Here is a 19,655-nt window from a genome sequence, read left to right on the forward strand (position 1 = left end):
ACTGCGCGCTATGCTATGGTCGCGCTGAAAATATTAATAAATTAAGCACCTATAAAATTTCACATAATATAAAGCATTAAATCTTCTTAATTTCATTTCGATACGATGTTTTATCTCTTAAACTATCGTTTACAGGTGTTTTGTGGTTCATTTCAATGTTATAAAAAGGAAGGTTCTCGTATGAATGATCTACTCAAAGTTAGGTGTATAAATTATTTAAGTTATTTTCAACCAACTTTGTAAAAAAAATATCTTCCCTAATATTGTCTCATAATAGAACACAATTATTCCCGCTTTATATCGTTCATAAAAAGCAGCATTGCCAATCATAATCTAAAGCTTGTCACGCAGTGTAGAGAGAGAATAATTTTCATTGAGCAATGCACGCCAAGAAAACATGTATCAATCGGAACCCGGCGTCGGAATTCAATCATTTAGGAGAAACATGTCACAAGTTTTACCCGCTACCGATGTAAGGACGTGCGGTTTCCGGCCCAAGGCGCTAAATACGTTAACGGTGCTGTGGACAGGTTCATTTCCCTTTTATTTCCACAACAACACAGCTAGCTATATTATATAAATACATATAATTATATAAGTAGGAAATCCTTACCATTCCATGTAAAATCACAGAACTTAGAAGTAAAATAAACAAAATTAAGAATTTGCTATACTTAGTTGTGTCGCAAACGTTTACAATGCATACATTAAAATATCTTTAACGAGATAATATACAATATTGAAACAAGGACTGACTTTTTTGTTGCTTTAAAATTGTATATTTTTAGAAAGTTTTTAGAATAATTATTATCATTTAATCAAACAGTCAGTGGTTGTATGTAGGTATTTCACAAACGCGGTTAAATTAGCTGCGGACAGTTGCGGATATGTCGCCAATCCGGTAACTGGTAATTTAATAGGGTTCTGGGTTGGTAAGATAAAAATAAAAAAATAATTTATTTCTAAAGGAATATAAATAAATAAAACACCGTATGTATTTAAATGTTTATATTTGACGTAATCTTTAAATTACATACATAACATGATACTCCAAAATAATTATACATTATACAATAATATAATTGTGGAATTACATTAACACAACACACTACTACTTTATTTCTTCTCTTTACTGTTTTCCGTCTTTTTAGAGCTAGCGCGCAAGAGCAACTTTTGTCTCCGCAACTTTTTTGTATCAACATCAACTCTATGGACAAGTAGCGACGCAACTTCCCATAGAATTGATGGCTAGCTCTTACTTTTTACACCCTATTTTCATTGGTTGTCAGTTGTTACCAAATACCATAGCTGGTTAAAAGCCTTTTCTACGCTAATTCTCCTCGAGTCCTACACCTTCTCCCTTCTCTCGTTTCACCTAATTATCATTGACACATTAAACAGCAATCCGATTCATCTGTGCCCACTTAGCAATGGGTCTCACAATATGGTCGGCGCGCGGGTGAGCTCGCGGGCCACGCAACAGAGCGAGCGCGTCACGCAGGTCCGAGGCCGCGTTGGTGCGGTCGGCGGCCGCGGCCTGCGCGCACCCGCACACCGCGCCGCGCAACCCCTCCCACATTTCGGGACCACCGTCCAATCTAGGAAGCAGTATTTATTCATACCTTTGAAACTCGCAGACGAAAATAAAATAGAAAGCATAATGCAGATTATGTTATTTTGACATCGAATTATGAAAATTTGACACACCCCAGGGTCCAGACACAATCTTTAGAAAAGAAGAAATAACATAAAAAAGTATACGCAGAAAGATGATTACCAGAATTTGAAGATTGCAGATCTAAAGCATAATAGGAATTTGTTTGAACAAAACTCTTGTTAATGGCCAGGTGTTAGTTTTGCAAAATGTGTAAAATTTATGAGTTAACAAAAAAGTGCTAGATATACATGGCAGAGTGATGGGATACCTGTCGAGCATGTGGAATGCTTTAGCAGCAACGAGAAACTGTCCCATTCTATAACTGTCATTCGCTACCAGTTGTAACAAAGCGAAACTGTCCGGTGTTCCTGCCGACTGAAACACAATATCACTATATAAAAAAAAAACAGTTAAAAATATTGAAATTCAATTGGTTTATATTTTCAATTGATAATAATTTGAATACCTTTACACAAATTTCCCAAGCCAGGTGTGCCTCCTTATTCATAACGTGACACCGACAAAGGCAGGCGAGGTACGTGAACGAGCTGCGAATGTTCTCGTCCTGTATTTGGAGCAAACATTCTTCTGCTTCGCGATAAAATCCCGTTCCCACTTTTGCCTAAGTAATTTATACATTTTGTTAATTAATTATTTACTTAATTAGGCATACAGTCAAAAAGTTTCTAATGTTCAGAAATGTTTTACAATTTAATAATTTACAACATAATAAAATTTTGATAGGTTTGTCACTTTTTAGTATAGTTATAAATTGTAAAATCAAAAATTACCTGAGCATAGTTAAAGTTGAAAGTATCATCATTGACAAAGAAGCTCTTGATGGAGTTGAGATACACCAGCACCTCTTCAAACTGTCCCGCAAGGAAGTAGGAGGAGGCCATGCACTGGCGGCCCGGAATCGTGTCGCACTCAGACACCGAGCTTCCTACTATGTGGAAACTTTGTTGCGCTAACTTCATTTGCTCCTCCTGGATTATTAATTGGTCATTATTAAAACAATTGAAATTAATAAAAAAGTGCGTGTGTGCCGAGCAAACGTGTCAGAAGAGAAACTTCTTTGGCAAGATTTAAAGATGCCTAAGAGCTAGCGCGCAAGAGCAACTTTTGTCTCCGCAACTATTTTGTCTCTCCCATCAACTCTATGGGCTAGTAAAAAAGTGCGCGCACGAAACGACGCAACGTCCTATAGAGTTGATGGGAGAGACAAAATAGTTACGCAGACAAAAGTTGCTCTTGCGCGCTAGCTCTAAATCGTTGCCTCTTTCCACGAGTGACATGATGGGACCTTGAAATTTTACTCTCAACATGCCTAAAGAAGTTTCACTTCAAAATGTTGTTTAGCAATATAAATTTCTCAATAGAAATGACCTTTAAATATGGTTTAGATAAGCGGTACCATTATGTTGCCACTTATAGATAATTTTTTATGGATAATATAACAAAGCATCTGCTCTGCACTGCCTGCAGTCTGCACCTGTAACTTTACAGGTAATACTCACATCGCCAGTCTCATTGTACAGCCGCACGGCAACCACGCCGCGCAGTATGTAGTGCAGCGGCGAGGAGGGCTGCAGCGGCTCGAGCAGCGCGCGCGCCTCCAGCGGCTCGCGGTGCCGCAGCCGGTAGCCCGCCAGGTTCAGCCGCGCTTCGGGCACCACGTCCACCAGCTCGGGGAGTGTCTGACAATGTTTTAGGGATGTGTAGAACAAATTAAAATAAAGCAAATGCTCAAAATTAATATACCTAAGCTACGTTTTCACGTCACTTTTTTCATTTAGGTACATTATTTTTCAATTTGATTTACTTGCATGCAACATGAGGGAGACCGGAGAGGACGACGAAACTGCGAAACCTGCTCGTGTGAATAGACTTGCATCTACGAGCGTCCCGGTCTCGGAGATAAAAGTACACAAGAACGCAAATTTCACGCAAGCTACTGATCTGTTTTACAGGCTGTAAATTCCGGCATATAAAGTCTATAGGTACTTACCTTAAGTGCTCCTTCTCCGTTCCTAAATACAACTAAATTGTGTTTGACAAGATCTTGCCCAAACGTGTGCTGATCTGATGATATTTGTTTCAGCTCTGCTTCAGCGGACTTTCCATTGTATAATCTGAAAATTTTTATTTAATTTTACAAGATTCACCATCCATCTCATATTACGCTTTGTATAAGTTTATACTTTTGGATCACGAAATTAGCAAACTGAAATGAGAAGCCACAAGTCCAAGCTTATTATTAATCAAAATATGATGTGCTAAATCGGATAACCTGAACAAGTTGCAAGCTTTGAGGTTAGATGCAATAGTGGAAGTGGGATGCTGCGTTAGATACACTCCTAGAACCTCTTGAGAGACGTCGTAGTAGTCCAACTTGTAGTAGCATAGCGCCACGTAAACATTTAACGCCATGTAATTGCTGTAGAATCAAATAACATTATTGTACTAGTGATTCGCACTTAATATAGGTAATATTACGTGTAACTACTATGTACCTTAGTAGCAAATATGGAGTATTTGGCAGAAGATATTTGGTAGCTATCATTGAGATAATAGTACTACGTATGGAGGTCGAGACACCACGAACAAAATCTGTGCGCCATTTTTTTGCTCTAAAAAAGTTTTAAAAATTATTATCTAGTTAACTAGATACTTACCGATGAAAGTTATTCTTTTGCACTTTTCCGTATTATTTGTGCAATATCGTAACACACACGAAGGCATATTAATTGATGCGTTTCACTTTAAAACAAATAAAAATGAGCGTGCAGTTACGCCATATGGCGTATGTTGAGCGGAACATAAGTGATGTAGGCGGTGTCGTCTCCATATGTATATCTCAATGGTAGCTATAGGTTTAATTTATTTCGAGTCTTTTAAATATACATAAGGCCCAAGGTATGAAAAGGAACTGGAATGATGAAAATATAGGGGTATTTTCAATAATAAAATGATAAGCTACTTTATATGAACCTGCTCTACATGGCAAAATAGATACTTTTTTATCTTTAATCTAAGCCACAATTACCAAGATATTTGTGGAAGAATCTTGACCCATTCCATATTGCCTTTTTCGTATCTTTTATAACTGAAAAAAGGCAAATTAATAATCCCAATTTTTATTTCACCATTAACCATTAAAAAAAAAAAATTAATCAATTATACCGTCGATCCAAAAGTAGTTTCTTATAAACATCGATAGCCTCCTGGTAGTGTGCTCTTAGGTAGTGAACAGAGGCCAAGCTAAGCTGGTCTTCAGGAACATCACGTAGCGTGGCGTGTGCGCGCATGAGAGCCTCCTCGTCCCCTAGTTTGTGAGCCAAGTGGAATTCAAGGCGGTTCTGAAATCGTTCCCAATATTTTGTTTAGTATTGTTGCGTGTCAATGTAATGTTAGAACAATTTGTGGCAAATAAATATTTACCTTCAAAGCACATTTCGGCGCCTCTTTTACAGTTTCTTGTGACTCTTTATACATACCTGAAAATAAAGATTTAAAAACTCATTTCTCATAATATTTCCATGATTAAAATATTTGATGTTGTAATTTGGGACCTATGTCATACACATTCGCATGCATTATTCATTGCTCTACATTCTACAACACTATCTCGAACGTTGCCTTTCAAATCATTATTATTATTTATATTGTAAATACCCAAGTAAAAGTAGCAAACAGCGATGTCCAACACAATATTATCAGCAACACGCGAGTCCAGATTCTCTCTGTCCCGTATCTCCAAGTACTTGTCCAACGCGCGCCGGTACTCGCCCAGGTGGAACCGGCACCACGCGATCCACACCGGCACCCACACTTCTGTATTGCCTTCATGCGCTAGAAACTGTGGGATATATATTTTAGGACAGCTGGCTTAACGTAGAAAAATACTTCGAAGGTTTACGTCGCAAACGTATCGATACTAAAATTATAACTTGAGTTATGAAAGTTGAAAAGCAAGTTGCAATATCGTTTAACTCTTATTTCATATCACTTAAATCTAACATAATATGTGAAGTTGGTACAATATTCATCCGGATATTTTTCTTTTCTTAACAGATAACATTTTCATAAATGAAACACACCTCGAGCATTGTGATAGCTCCACTGTAATCTCTCTTCATGAGAAAGTCTTCCAGCTCGGGAAACTGCTTTTTAGCAGAATCGCTCCTGCCCATCTTGCCATCGCTGGCAGGCTTTGCTCGGGATAAAATCTGTTGATTATTGGAAATTGGAATACTTGCCGTAGCTTACATAAATTAAATTACTATTATACAAAATAATATAATTACAATTTACCATAATTATTTAGAGAAAGAAAGAGTGCACAGGAGTAAATAGGAATAAGTTGTTGTCAATAATTGTTTGTTTACGCGATGCTGTTGCCATGGCAACTGCACAATTACCACAGAGTAGGATAATGTACGGCGGGAAAAAAAAGTTTGAAATGTAGGTATGATTTTTTTTATTTATTTCTAGTTTATAACCACTTATTTAGTAACATGATGCTATATGTTTTTACAGAAATTTAATTGAATAACAATTGATTTATAAAATTGTATAATTTAAATTCAAATATTTTGGAAAGATTTTCTGACTGATTTCCCTCTGTGTTTCCCATCCTCTTAGCAACATAACAATTGCATAGAAACCTCTGATTTTGTATCCATATTCTTCATATAACGTGTATGAAATATTTTTATTCCTAGCCAATAATGTCAGGTGAGGAGGAAAAGAAATGCCCTTGCACAGAAAGTCCTACTGAGAGCCAGGCGTCTCTCCCCCTGTGTTTCTGCCCAAAGGATGAACACGATCTCGTCAAACATAACGAACAATGCATATACTTCAGGAATGAAACGCTTATATTTCCGCAGGTATGATGTAACTTTACTGTATATAATCATTTTTTTTTTATTGAGTTTGTTAAATTCAATGTAGAGCCCTGAGCCATAGCATAAATTATTTCTCTCTGTGTTTTTGTGTCACTGTGTGTTAATGCAACTTTTATATTGCCTTTCGAATCTTTTTTGATACTTGACGAAAACGGTCTACTCAATATTTGATTTATGTAACCGTACTCTGAAGTTAAAGCTCAAATCCCTGATCTTCATTTTCTCCCATTAATAAATAGCTCTAAATATCCATACCGCGAAAATATTTTTTTCAACCCAATTTAAATAATCATTAACTCTATTAATCAATTTGCATTCCACAGGAGACTGAAGGATGCCAGTGTGATTCCCCACCGCCCGAAGACGGCGAGTGCCGGTGCTGCCGCTGTCCCATCAATGAGTGCAAATGCAATAAAGCTGGCAGAGAAGTTTATGACGAGTACGTGTATTAACTATACCTACTATATGTTGAGTGTAAATGATTTATTAGAGATCTTTCGGGCTTGGTAGGTTTAAAAAAAAATAGAGTCTCTGTCTATGCTGACCTAAATATTACTAATGCACGATTTAACATTGTATTAAATCACAGGATCACAGAGATGGCATTTTTGACAGTTTATTGATTCGTTGTTCAGAAAGGAGAAAATAAAAAAGTACTCTGATTAACATCGTTAACAGATGGCGCAGCAAACGTCCATTGGGTGCGATGCCAGCCGTACTCGAATCCACGCATCCCTTGATGCAGCGCTTCCAACAAACCCTCAAGCAATTCTTGGAGAAAGAAAATGCTCTCGCCGAGGAGGAAATCTTAAATTTGGTATTACTTTCTAGAAAAGCAGATTTCTGTTTGTTAATTTAGATACTAGTAGTTACTACTACAACTGACAACATACTAATATTACCTAATTCATATAATTTATTTGTAGCGCGATGAGTTGCGACTGAGCAAACAAGGATATGAAAGGGATTTGGAAGCTATTTATCGAAGTGACCATGATACCAATGCGCAGAGAGTATGTATTTGTTTATTATCTTGTTTAGTTGGTAATCTTTATGATGATTGTAACCGTTTAGGTTGATAATAAAGCTTGAAAATATTCAGTACCAAATATTCAGAACACACTAATTATTGCCTCTATTATACAGGTATTGATAGAAGAATATGAAACGACATTATCCAAGAGCACTTCAGAGAGACAAGCGGCGGAGCAGCGTGCGCGGGACGCGAACGAGCAGTACCAGAAGGCTAAGGAGAAACTTGACCAAATGATTATGACTGGTATTTTCATTTGCTGGTAAAATGGATTATTTAAACTTGATTGAAATGTTGACTTGGAAATATGCTCGCAATGAATTTTTCTTTTAGCCTGTCGAATCTCTTATAATCTTTTATAGAAAAACAATTAATTAGATACCTTTTTTATTCGTGTTTTTTGATGGTTCTCTTACAAAAAGCTAATTATTAATATCAGAGCGTGAAGCAACAGAAGAATTAGAAGCGCTAACGAGCTTGTGTCGGCAGCTCGAAGCATGGCGCGAGGAGACCGAGTCCGACCTGACCGTAAGCCAGCGCATGTCGGACAAAATGCGCGCCGAGAAGCGGGCGCTCGCTGACGAGAAGCGGCAACTGGTATTGTAGAGCCACTATATGCTAAATATTAGAAGTACTAACAAGCCTGTGCCGCCCGATGGAGGCATAGTGCGAGGAGACTATAAGACACCCACTTAAAATACTTGACAAAAACATCACGCTATATCGCAAAAAAATATGATACAGATATGAAATTATAAATTAATAATAAATAGTTCAGGACAATTTTTACACACCGCACGATCTGATCCCACACTAAGCTTTCGCTTGTGCTATGGAAACCAGATGGCTGATAAACATACATATATAGATATAAATTTAAATAAATACTTATATATAGTTAGATAATTAACACCCAGACACAGAGCAAACATCTATGTTCATCACATAAATATTTGCATCGGGTGGGAATCGAACTCACGACTTCTGGCTTGGAAGGCAGGGCCACTACCAACCAAGTCAACCGTTCAGTCAAGACTGATTAGGATTTTATGCACCGGTTCAGATATGGAGTTATTTTATTTCACAGGATATGATCATATACGGCTTAAGTAATGAAGTTTGGAAATTAGAATCAAAACTAGAAATGTTCCAAAAGCAACTGGAGGTGAAAAATAATGAAATGGAGAAAGTTAATGATAAGGTACGTCTTCACAATTGATGCAAAGATACTGTGTATCTTCCCGTTTTAGAAAATTATCACTTTCCAAAGAACATAATATTATTATCTTTATTCTATGGTTGTAAAATAAGAAGCAGCAGAAGAGATACATTATGTAAAGAAAATACCTATAAAAATTAAAAGAGTGTCGATAAGATCTATTACACATTTAATTGTGATTTATATTATTGTGATTCTAAATTAGTTGTGAATTTAAATTGTGATATCTATATACGAAAAGGTGACAGCATACGCAGCAGAACTGGAAGATTTGGAATTGGACAAGAAGCGCCTCGTGAGCTTGTGGAATTCAGTGCTGATCAACATTCAGCAGAGAGACAAGGTTTACGATTCCGTAAGAGACGATTACAGGTACGTGGCATACAGCATACTTATAAATAAAAAAAGAGAAGTTTATGTATTTATTATTTATAACCTGAACCAAATTGAATATATTATAATCATCACTTAAAATAACAGTGGCAAATATCATACACATTTATAGGGTCCTCCAAGAAAATTACCGCACGCTGTTAAACAATTTAGAGATAACTAAGAAAGTCACGATGGAAGAAATGAACAAAGGGAAAGAGCTTGCGATGAATAAAGATAAACTTGAGTATGATATTATGGGTGCCAAAAAACTTTGTAAGTATTATTTCATTCATATACCTTTGAAATTGCTTTTGCTTTTGTTGTTTTTCCTGTATATTTTGTGAAATTTTTAGACGAAACAGAAGAAACAAGGAGAGCTAATCTAGAAGCCCAAATTGCACAGCTTACTGAATCAATTGAGATGACGCAACGAGATCAGGATATGATTAATTCAGTATGAATATTTCTTGTTTAGTTCGGGATACATTCAAGATAAAATACAGTCATAATCAAATTAAAATTTCAGGAAAATCAAACAATGAGAAACATTTTGAAAAGCACAGAGAAAGAGTACGATCATCGTATTGAACAAAAATTGAGATTAGAGAACGAAATACTGACCAACCTTCAAGAGTGTCTCTTAAACGACAAAGCAGTAGAGTCCATGGCCAATGGTATCAAGAAGATGAGGGAAATGTCTCGTAAACAGGTTACTTATCAACTTATTAAAAAAATAATAATAGGAAAATGTTAAAATTTTCTGACCTAATTATTAAGTATCTAACTTTTTATTATTATTTCGCCAAGCTTATTTTTGCCATTGTTTTTTAGGAGATAAACTTAATGGCAATGGAAAATAATCACGCAAAGATGATGCTCGACATTGAAGTGAATAGAAATAAGCAAGCCAAGAACAAGATAATTCTCGATGAAACGTTAGGTAAAGTGAGAGAGAGGGAGAAAGAAATCGAGCGTCTCCAAGAAAAGTACGATCAGAAATCGCTGGTCATTCTGAGGAAACAGCGGGAACTTGACATCATTGTGAAGAAGTATAATGCGCTTAAGGAAGTTTTTGATGTGTGTAGTTATTATTACAAATTTTTGTGATGAATAAATAATATTATGTAGTAATAAATAATAGTTATATTCATGAGTTGAGTGGCTTTATAAAACCAGCCACCTTATTAGCACAATAGGTACATATTATCATATAATGATATCTCTATATAATGTTCACTTTTTGTCTTGGTTTCCACTTAGCTCGTGTCATCTAATTTATAAACATGCTTGCAATTCAGTTGAAATCCCCGCAAGAGCGTCGCATCGAAGAGCTGGAGCAGCAGATCAAGACACTGCGGGAGCGCACCGAGAGCATGCAGCACGAGTGGCTGCGGCTGCAGGGCCACGTCGTCAAACTCACGTCACAGCATCACAAGATTATATCGGATGTTAATCTTATTAATAAACGTTAGTGTAGCAATACGTTATGTGTAAGAAGTGGTTTAGCACGTCATAGTCATTATGATTATGGAAAGCAGCGTGTTAGATGTGGCTAAAACATTTATTTGTGTATTTGTTTATTGTGTTAAGGTTCAAATTAGCTCAGCAGAGGGATATTGAAGAAAAATACGTGTATTCACTTTGACTGTTTATTTCATACTGGATTTACATTCATCGCATCGAATCTATCAATACATTTAGATCATTAAGTAAAGTCAATACACAAAAAAAATTCAATTAATGTAAAATTCTCCCGAACATACCGGCGGCCAAAAACAATAGTTTTTTATACAGTAGTAAAATCAACATGAACTCATCTAATAACATTCAAATAAATTTATACAACAACTGTAAATAAGTAACATATTAGTGGACTGTAAATTTGTAAATAACAATCGTGTATAAATGTAAATCAAATAAACTAAAAATCTTTAGGCAACGCTATCAATTTGTATAATGGCCGTTTAAACTCATGATTACCCTGGCACTGTACTGTCACCACACGGACATGGTTGTCTGCCCCGGGATGTAGATCCTTCACTCGTCCCATTAGCCATCTAGTGGGAGGCATATTATCCTCTTTAATAATCACCATATCTCCGATTTGAGGTGATGGTACGCTGACCTGCCACTTGTAGCGTTGTTGTAGTGTATTCAGATATTCGAGTTGCCACCGGCGCCAAAAATCCTGTGTCATCCTCTGTACGAGTTGCCATCTAGACAACGCACCAATCTTCATATTATCATAGCTAGCGTCGGGTACACCAATTAAAGTTTCGCCCACCAAGAAATGACCAGGCGTAAGGGGTGTATCCATATCATCATCGGTTTGACATAACGGGCGAGAATTCAAACAAGCTTCAACCTGGGCCAAGAGAGTACACATTTCTTCATACGTCAAGGTGCTGTTCTTACTAACTCTATTTATGTGCCTCTTTGCGGATTGAACGCCTGCTTCCCACAGACCTCCGTATGATGGCATTCTTGGCGGAATAAAATGCCACGTTGTTCCGTCGTTTTCTAAGACTTCGGCTATTTCATTAGAAATATTACTCTTACCCGTACTAAATAAATCTTTAATCTCTTTAGCTGCGGCTACAAAGTTAGTTCCATTGTCGCTCCAAAGGTGAGCACAGTGGCCTCTGCGAGCGACAAATCTTCTAAACGCAGCTATAAACGCTTGGGAAGTTAGATCTGTCACAGCTTCCAAATGTATAGCGCGTGTCGCCATGCAGACAAACAAACATATATAACCTTTAGTCGCATGGTGACCACGTCCCTTAGATGTTCTTATCCATACGGGACCAGCATAATCGACTCCGCTGTTAATAAACGGTCGATGTCGATTGACTCGCATTGCTGGTAGCTGACCCATGAACTGGCTCTTCACTTTAGCCTTGTCTATAATGCATATCTTACAATTACGAATACATTGCTTTACTGCCGACTTCACTCCAATCACCCAATATTTTGTTCTAATGTAAGTTAACATTAGTTGTATGCCACCATGGAGCGTTTTTGTATGTGCTTCGTTAACTAACAACCTTGTAATGTGTTGATGACTCGGTATTATAATAGGATGTTTAGTTGTATCTGACAGTGATGCATTCTGCAACCGGCCCCCTACTCTCAAAATTCCTCTTTCGTCTATGAATGGAGCTAGTGTTATAAGTGTACTTCTTTTCTTCACTCTTCCTTCTTTCTTTAGCGCTTCTATATCCTTTTCATAAACCAAGTTTTGATAATATCTTATGCATTCTTCCAATATGTATTCCATTTCATGTGATGTTAAATAATGATGTGTTTGTGTTGTCCGTTTCTTACCAAATCTTCTACAATATGCGAGTACCCGTTTCATTCTTGACATAGTGGAAAATCTCTCCCAAATTGGCTTTTCTTCTAGAATAACATTGCATTTTAGCTTCTTCATTTCTAAATCTATTTTTGGAACATCACATCTCTCAAGTTGAAGGTTTGTTTGTTGTAACCAAACCGGTCCCATCCACCAAATCTCAGAATCTACTAGATCACATGCGTCAATGCCTCTGGTTGCAATATCTGCAGGATTCTCGGCAGATTTGACGTGTCTCCAACATTCATTATCCAAGACTCGTGTAATACCTCCAACCCGATTTGCAACAAAAGTCTTCAAGTGAATCGGTTGACATTGTAACCATGAAAGTACAACCATTGAATCCGTCCAGGCGAATATTCTATTTTTAGGTATCTTTAGCACCTCCACAAGATCTTCAATCAGCTCCGCTAGTAGGGCTGCAGCGCAAAGTTCCAATCTTGGTACTGATATTTGCTTCAATGGTGCAACCTTGGTTCGTGATGCAAGTATAGTTACATGTATTTTGTCATCATGAAAAACTCTCAGATATGTTACAGCAGCGTAAGCTTGAGCAGATGCATCTGCAAAACCGTGCAATTCAACTTTGTCATTATCAAGTGTAGTTTTTAACCAGCGTGGTATCTTGAGGTTTTGCAAATGTGTAAGTTGTTCTCTGTATCTTATCCACTCTTCGCGTAAATCCGGAGTTAGTTGATCGTCCCATCCTAGGCTACATAACCATAATCTTTGTATTAAAATCTTCGCAGTAACAATTACAGGCGAAAGCCACCCAAAAGGATCAAAAAGTCGAGCCACGTCAGATAGAATTGTCCTCTTTGTTACAGGAAGCTTCATTTCTGGTAAGTTGACTGATACCTTGAATGCATCATCTTTTCTATCCCATGTTAATCCGAGAATTCTTATTACATCATCTAACTTTATATTTATCTTGTCCCTTGCATCAATATCATTTCTTTGTAAATAGTTCAATACTTCTTCTGAATTACTAGACCATTTCTGCATTTGAAACCCTCCTTTAGCTAATATCTCTGTTATTTCTTTACACATGTTCCTTGTCTTCTCAATATTTTCATTTCCTGTCATGAGGTCATCCATATAGAAAGCCCTTTTAATAACAGCAGTGTCCGTATAATTATGCACCTCATCATCTGCTAATTGTATTAAAGTTCGCACAGCCAAATAAGGAGCTGCTGCTGTACCAAAGGTTACAGTTGTTAGGTCATATTCTTCAATTTGATCATGAGGATTATCTCGCCATAAGATGCGTTGTAAAGGTGTATGTTTAACAGTCATGTTGATCATTCTATACATCTTAACGATGTCCCCCACAACACATATCTTATGCATTCGCCACGCTATAATTAAACTTCTGAGGTCTGGCTGTAACACAGGTCCAATCATCATACAATCATTTAATGAATAGCCATTAGAACCTTTAGCCGATGCATCAAAAACGACTCGTACCTTCGTCGTTTCTTTGTCATCACGTATTACTGCATGATGCGGCAGATAAATAGCATTGACATTGGCATTCTTTACTTGTTTCATGTGACCCATTGCCTTGTATTCATGTATAACCTTTGTATATTCTATTTTCAACTTCTCATCTCTTTCGAATTTCTTTTCTAGTTGTGTAAATCTTCTCATAGCTTGCTCTTTTGTTTTTCCACATAATTTAATCGTGTCTTCTATACTTTGTTTTAACGGTAAATGTACTTCATATCGTCCTGTTGAATCTCTTCTTGCTGTATTCTTGTAAATCTCCTCACATAGTTCTTCTTCTTTTGTTTGAATCTTCTTCTTTTTGTAGACATCTGTTTCTATTTCCCAGAACCTTCTAAGTAAATCATTATCTTCTTCAACCATCCTTGTTATATGTAGTGTTATTATATTGTGTTTGTTATCCATAATCTTTTCATCTCTTCGACCTGATATAATCCATCCCAAACGTGTTTTCTGCACCACTAACCCATCTGACAATTTTACCAATCCTTCTTCTATAATTTTGCAATAGACATCCGCTCCCAACAACATGTCAATTCTTCCTGGTGTATGATAGGTAGGGTCAGCCAATGGTAACATTTGGAGCTCTGAACAGTTCGTCTTGATGTGTGTTGAGGGCAAACTTGTTGAAATAGTCTTAAGAATGTAAGCCCTGACTTCAATATTCACTTCATCTTCTTCTTTCCATCTTGACGAAACTGCGAGATCGACTAGATGTTGTATTTGTATACGATTTCCTTCTCCCACTCCTGAGACTACACCGTTGATTTTGGATTTTGTACAACCCAAAAGTGCCGCTGCTCTCGCAGAAACGAATGTGGCCTCTGATCCCTGATCAATTAAAGCACGAAGCATGTGTGTGTAACCGTTCTTCGCTTTGACCATAACTTGTGCTGTCGCTAACAATACTTGTTGATCGGGTTGTTCTCTAGAGAAGTGTGCTGTTGTGATGTTTTGTTCTGGTTGTGGTTGTTCATCTTCGTCCGTATGTGTCAGTCTAAATTTATGTAAAAGTGAATGATGTTTTCTTCCGCAAACTCGACATGTTTTCCTTTGTTTACATCGGTATACATTATGATTCGGTTGAAGGCAATTGTAACATAAATAATTCTTCTTCACAAACTCTTGTCGCGCATCAACCGACTGATTCACAAATTCCTTGCAGTTGAATATGTAGTGCTCACCCTTGCAATATGTACATAATACCGGTGAAACATGAACTCGTGGTGTTTGATAAATATCCCGGCGGCCGTCTTCGACTGTGGCGTGATGTGACTTATATGTTGAAGGTTTCTCCCTAGTAAATGTTGTTACTGGCGTGACAAGTTCAAGTGTACGAAACTTAGCTTCAAGAAACTTCTTCAGTTCTGACCATGTAGATAATTCATCACTTCCATCCTTGTGTGTAAGTTCCTCCCAGTCCTTTAACGACTCTGTATCCAACTTCTGCCCCACCAGAAATATAATTATAGGATCCCAAGAATCGGTGTTAATATTCAAATTATTAAGGCTCTGTATGCACTCTGTTGTTGTATCTAATATCGCTTTAATTTGACTTGCAGACTGGTTCACTACTTTCTTTTGGTTAAATAATCTTTTTAAAATAGAAGTAACAATCATCTTTTTGTTTCCAAAACGGCCCTTTAATGTATCCCACGCTTGTTTATAATTCGACCCGGTAATAGGTATATTTCTTAACAACATCTCGGCTTCACCACAAACACTTGTTTTTAAATAATGTAATTTCTGTACATCCCCTAATGAAGTGTCATGAACGAGCGCTTTAAATAAATCTTGATAAGAGGGCCAGTCTTCATATCTTCCCGAAAAAGTTGGCAATTGTATCCTGGGTAACTTAGAAACCGATTGTTGACCTTCTACGCATGCTATTGACATATCACACGGCGGAGCGGGTTGATTCGGTTGTTTCAATTTAATTAATAAATCCCGTAAGTCGGCTTCTAAGTTTAGATACAAATCTTCATATAAGTAATATTCTTCGTTCAGGAAGTATGTCAATACTCCCTTCTGTTCCCGTGGCGTACACTTAACAAGACCGTTGTGAGCTTGCTTAAACGATGCCCAATACTCTTCTATTGTTTGCAATCGCGCTGTGATGTAACCTTCTGTTAATCGCTGCTTAGGACACTTCTTTAAATTAGTTTGTGTTTTTTGTAAAGTGCTAGCTAAGTCTTCCAATGTGCTTAAATATCCACTTTGTTCCATAGTAGGCGGCGACATTTTTTATATTCGTAAATAGTAAGTAAAATCTTCCAATAATCAATCTTCACAAATGTTATAAAAACGTAATTATCCAATTCTAACTTGTTTACAGCAATTCCGATGCAAAGAACACCTGCGTTATCTAAGGAATGTGTCGTCTTTTGTCTTCGCTGGTCGAGCTCGCTAATCCCTCCGTTCAATATAATCCGGCATCGATGGTCCATATGTTTATTGTGTTAAGGTTCAAATTAGCTCAGCAGAGGGATATTGAAGAAAAATACGTGTATTCACTTTGACTGTTTATTTCATACTGGATTTACATTCATCGCATCGAATCTATCAATACATTTAGATCATTAAGTAAAGTCAATACACAAAAAAAATTCAATTAATGTAAAATTCTCCCGAACAGTATTTAACACTTATTTATATATTTACACCAATGTAAATTATATAGCGAAATAAGAGAATGACTCCTTTTTTATTTTATTTAATTTTAAAAATGACTCCTGATTTAAACCCATTACAATTATTGATAAAAATTCTGCAACATTCTCATTATTCCCTGCCCCCCTAGCCAAGTGGCTTTCTGTTAGCGTAGCGTTCAATAGAATAGACTACGAATGTATGAGATTTACGTAGGCTGTAGATACGTATAGCCACTTGGCTAGGGGGGCTGTTCTTCTAAATAGATAAATCTGTACACCAATCGCACAACTATTTTTTGTAAACTCAACCTCAAAAACATGCCAAGCAGAGATTCAAATCTGCGAGCAGAAAACAATGCGCATACAAGCGGAGTGCGAGCGCGTGGACGAGGAGAAGTCGCGCGTGGAGCGCACGCTGCGCGAGTTGCGCGGCCGCCTCGAGGTGCTCGAGCGCACGAGGAAGGACTCCACTGAGCGGAATGAGTGCGCGCACAAGACGAACCTCGCTATTACACATGAGTACGCGGCTAGCTTGAAGGTGGGTTGGAGGAAGAAGTTTCTGTGTCCAAGTATATTTAATTTGAATGTGAGATGTCACGTTAAAATAGATGCAGTTACAATTGTTATTGACAAACGACTATGTGTATTTCGCTTACCTATTCGATGCATTTAATTTTCTAGTAGATCGTATGTACGTAGAGTTCGGAAACACTAAATATTAAAATCGATGATACCTACGGCATATGAACTTAAACTTCTGAATATTGTTGAGAACATTAAACATCTATAATAATATTTTTGTTAAGGATGCTGAAACGGAGATAATTCAACTGGAGGAGGATATTGAAGCAATGGAGAAAGAGAAGATCAATTTGACCCAAGACCTTGATCGGGTTCAAAGAGAGGCTTTAATATGGCAAAGAAAGGTATTGGTTGTAAAACGTGATCAAAATGATAATACATGTAATAATTAGTAAGCTCGATTTAATGCTATATCTATTCTTTCAGGGTATTCTAGCCGTTGATCTTAAACGGAACATTCAAAACGCTAAATCGGCAGCCGGTGAGATTGGACAGATGAGAGCAGAGATACACCGTATGGAAGTGAGTGCAGTAAAATAAAACTTTGGATGGATAGTTGCATCCACGCATTGGGATGTTGCGTATAGTGTATTATAAGTATACTTGAATTATTTACAACTTTCATACTTCTTATACTAATAAAGTACTTCCTAGAACAAAAGTTAAATTCCGACCCCCTAAAAGTTTCGAATTTGTGTAATTGCTAAGGTCGAACTGTGGTGCGATGCTTGTTTGCAATATTATGTGTCAGGTGCGTCGGGAGCAGCTGCGCAAGACCAGCGAGAAGCTGGCAGAGGACCTGGCGCTGTACGTGACGCGGCGCGAGACGGTGATGGAGAAGAGCCGCGCGGCCGCCGCTGTGGAGCGCGCGCACGGAGCGGGCCACACCTCGCAGGCCGCCTACCACCACCGGCTGCGGCTCGTGCGTGCCGACGTGGCAAGGGTCACTAAGGTGAGCTTGAGATTGAGTAAATCCTGAATTAATTGTGTTACTAATTATATTAACCCTGTATTACTAATGCCTTTAAATCCCGTACGTATGGAAACATTTTAGTCAAATTAAATTTTCCGTTGGTGGAAACATTCACTGGATAGGATATATTCTCGGTAATTTTGTCTATTCATACACTAAATGACCTCCATCGTTGTCAAAATGTTTTTTTTTCCATTTTTACTAATTTATATTGATAGTATAGTATAATGTAAGATTGCCACTAGCGTTCCACGATTAATTGCAGATTAGCTAGCCAAACAAAACCTCATTTGGTAAATCTATCGGCAACCCTGTAGTTTCTATTTTAGGTAGTTTAAACAATCAGTATAGTCAGCTTTTTATAATAGTTATGCGTATTTAAGCTAAATAACTTACAAAATTAATATCAAGACCTCTAACCACGTTTTGAATTATAATCCTATTACCAGGATTTATCAGAAACAAAGCTGCGCTACGAGTCGCTGCAGAACGAGCAGCTGCGGCTCGAGCGCGAGACGGCGGACACGAGCGCGCTCAACGCGCAGCTCGAGGAGCGAGTCGCCTCACTCATGCGGGACATACAGGAGGCGGAGCAGAACAAACAATGGGTGCGGTATTGCAATATCCTATACATATTCTAAAACTATTCGTTTGCGTGCAATTCAGTTCCTATTTTTTACTTATTTAAAAATTGCACTGCACAGACCGCATGCGTACGCATACGACGTATGTCGCTGTAAGTCGGTGCTATTTGAAAGCTAAAAAACACTTCAATTCAACAGTTTTTTGTTTATACAAAATTTTTTTTTTTTTTTTAAAAAAACTATCCATTTACAAATTTCATTTTTTTTTTAATCTGACCCTTTGTTTATAGTTGTTTGATCTATACAATTGTAATAAAGCAATTTTTTTTTATCATTGTCAGCTTCTAGAACAAGTGGTCCGCAGCCAGCGCTTGGGTTCCGAACTAGCTACGGCTATAAAGCGGCAATCGGTTCGTGTGAGGAAGCCTAGAGCAGTTGTCATCACAGAGTTCAACCAGGGACAAGCCCTGAACGATAAACTAAAACACATTGTTCGCACTATGACCAACGAATATCCCTATTTGCAAGATAAACTCGATATGATTGCGAATACTTTGAATATACATTCACCTAATGAGTCCCCGAGGTTGGTCGAGGATTGCACTTGTGAAGTAAAGGAGGAGGGCTTTGAAAATATAGCCGAAAAACCAGATGAAGAGTGATTTTAGACGATTTATTTCTTGTGTAATGTGTGAAGTGTGTCATGTTTGCTTATTTATTATACTGCCAGAGCAGTGCGAATGTAGAGGGAGAATGAGTGCGACTGAGTACTGTCTATGATCTTTATGGGATTGAGTAATTTGTCTATGTTAT

At 37.5% G+C, this 19,655-nt stretch overlaps 2 protein-coding genes across 2 annotated transcripts; one reads left to right on the forward strand and one right to left on the reverse strand.

Moving 5' to 3' along the window:
* Positions 1 to 1,041: 1,041 nt before the first annotated feature.
* Positions 1,042 to 8,602, reverse strand: LOC123695555 (intraflagellar transport protein 56). Its single transcript, XM_045641437.1, has 12 exons — positions 8,580 to 8,602; positions 5,761 to 5,889; positions 5,336 to 5,519; positions 5,102 to 5,157; positions 4,844 to 5,019; positions 3,951 to 4,097; positions 3,669 to 3,792; positions 3,178 to 3,357; positions 2,449 to 2,646; positions 2,124 to 2,279; positions 1,926 to 2,032; positions 1,042 to 1,598 (listed from the first exon to the last, which is right to left on the reverse strand). Exons 2-12 carry the CDS (start codon positions 5,851 to 5,853, stop codon positions 1,394 to 1,396), a joined length of 1,626 nt encoding a protein of 541 aa, XP_045497393.1. The 5' UTR covers positions 5,854 to 5,889; positions 8,580 to 8,602; the 3' UTR covers positions 1,042 to 1,393.
* Positions 6,178 to 19,602, forward strand: LOC123695559 (coiled-coil domain-containing protein 40). The gene is made up of 19 exons (XM_045641441.1): positions 6,178 to 6,549; positions 6,891 to 7,006; positions 7,246 to 7,384; positions 7,494 to 7,580; positions 7,714 to 7,846; positions 8,040 to 8,197; positions 8,688 to 8,801; positions 9,061 to 9,191; positions 9,325 to 9,467; positions 9,548 to 9,648; positions 9,721 to 9,903; positions 10,026 to 10,271; positions 10,493 to 10,661; positions 17,033 to 17,241; positions 17,510 to 17,629; positions 17,712 to 17,807; positions 18,037 to 18,237; positions 18,708 to 18,866; positions 19,184 to 19,602. Exons 1-19 carry the CDS (start codon positions 6,391 to 6,393, stop codon positions 19,502 to 19,504), a joined length of 2,985 nt encoding a protein of 994 aa, XP_045497397.1. The 5' UTR covers positions 6,178 to 6,390; the 3' UTR covers positions 19,505 to 19,602.
* The last annotated feature ends 53 nt before the right edge of the window (positions 19,603 to 19,655 follow it).

This window comes from Colias croceus, chromosome 11, assembly GCF_905220415.1.
Source record: "Colias croceus chromosome 11, ilColCroc2.1".
Lineage (NCBI taxonomy): Eukaryota > Metazoa > Arthropoda > Insecta > Lepidoptera > Pieridae > Colias > Colias croceus.